This window comes from Colletotrichum tamarilloi (assembly GCF_030869305.1).
Source record: "Colletotrichum tamarilloi strain Tom-12 chromosome Unknown Scaffold_486.1, whole genome shotgun sequence".
Classification (NCBI taxonomy): Eukaryota; Fungi; Ascomycota; class Sordariomycetes; order Glomerellales; family Glomerellaceae; genus Colletotrichum; species Colletotrichum tamarilloi.
The window spans coordinates 89-1540 of NW_026849868.1; the positions used below are offsets into that span (position 1 = coordinate 89).

Genomic DNA, 1452 nt, shown 5'->3' on the forward strand with positions numbered 1-1452 from the left:
GTGGATCCTTTTGGTTCAACGGCCCAAACTTATGTGGTCATGGATCGGTAGAATAAAACAAATACAGGTGTGAGCCCTTCAAGACCACCGAGCAGCCAGAAGGTCGCCGGTATTCTAGATGGGCCATCTAGTTTGATGCCATCGCAGTCGCGTCATGTCAAACTGTTCAGGAAGGCGTACACTGGTACGGCAATGGATCACGGACTAGCCCTGTGGCCACCACTCCGCAAGTCACATGGACGGCAGTTCTGAGTAGAGGAGGATGGAGGGTATTGATTCTTTTCATTATTCTGGGCACGTAAATGCTTCCAAAAGCTCACCCTTTGTGAATATCTCTGCAGGCGATTCCCCCTAGTGGTACATACTAGCGCATACACATCTTTTTGATTCAACCCTCAAGGCTAACGTACGGTAAACTCTATGGTAATCGTAGCCGAGCAACCTTTCCATCTACGTCTCCCCTACCTCCGATTCACAGTCGAAGAGCGCTTCCTCCGACCGAATTTGCGTGACGGGATCATCCCAATCCACCTCCTCTGTCGTCAACAACGCCAGCTTTCGCAATCGCTCTTGTGCGTCGCTCAGAACACGGAGCTGGTGATCAAGTCTCTGGATGATCGAGTTGATGCGGTCGATGACAAGTCGCAGTCCGGCTATCGTGGTCTTCGGGGACACCGGATCGGGAACGCGGTTGCCATCGCGGGGATTTTCCATGGTCGACCCTGCGGCATCGCAGCCGACGAGAGCCGTAAGCTCGCCTCTCGTCCGACTTTTAGATCGCACCTTCTCGGGAGAGATCCCGAGGCGCGCAAGCGTCTCCTCTAACGTCTGCTGGCTGACCACCAGAGGAGGGTCATCCGGTACGTCCGACTGACAAGAGTCCGTGTCGAGACGCATGAGCTGCCTGATATCATGAAGTGGTCTGCCCGCCAGCCCCGTCAGTCCGGACACGAAGACGATCGTGATATTCAGGGACACAACACCACGGACGCTCATGCTGATCATGTACAGGCGTACTGACGCCTGAGAATGGGCTGTGAACGATGAGATGACGTGTAGAGAATTGCCGCGGGACGATGGTTGAAACGATATCTTCCGAGGCACTGGGATTATATACTACGATGGCATCATTACATTTGACAAATTCACTCATGAATGGAAATGCCGCCGTGATCTTTTAAATGCGAAGTACTCAGCTTGCCCGAAATGAGCTTTGAGCGCTCGAAATTTCACTGGTTGTTTTGGCTCTCTGTACGATCCAAGATGGCTACTTCCGTCCCTTATCCGCCGTCTCTCATCTGGTTTTGTATGAAAAAGGCGCTCGCTTTGACTGGGAAAGAAAGCCGTACATCACCCGCCGAAACCCCTCAGCATCTCGATCCCTCTTCTACAGTACAGTCTGCGCGAGAGCGAGCGTAGTCATAATCAGACACAGTGACAAATCTGCGATAG

At 52.5% G+C, this 1452-nt stretch overlaps 1 protein-coding gene across 1 annotated transcript; it reads right to left on the bottom strand.

Moving 5' to 3' along the window:
* Window positions 1–450: 450 nt before the first annotated feature.
* Window positions 451–1005, bottom strand: CTAM01_17308 (uncharacterized protein; the record flags this gene model as incomplete). Its single annotated transcript, XM_060533293.1, has 1 exon — window positions 451–1005. One exon carries the CDS (start codon window positions 1003–1005, stop codon window positions 451–453), a length of 555 nt encoding a protein of 184 aa, XP_060372129.1.
* Window positions 1006–1452: the final 447 nt, after the last annotated feature.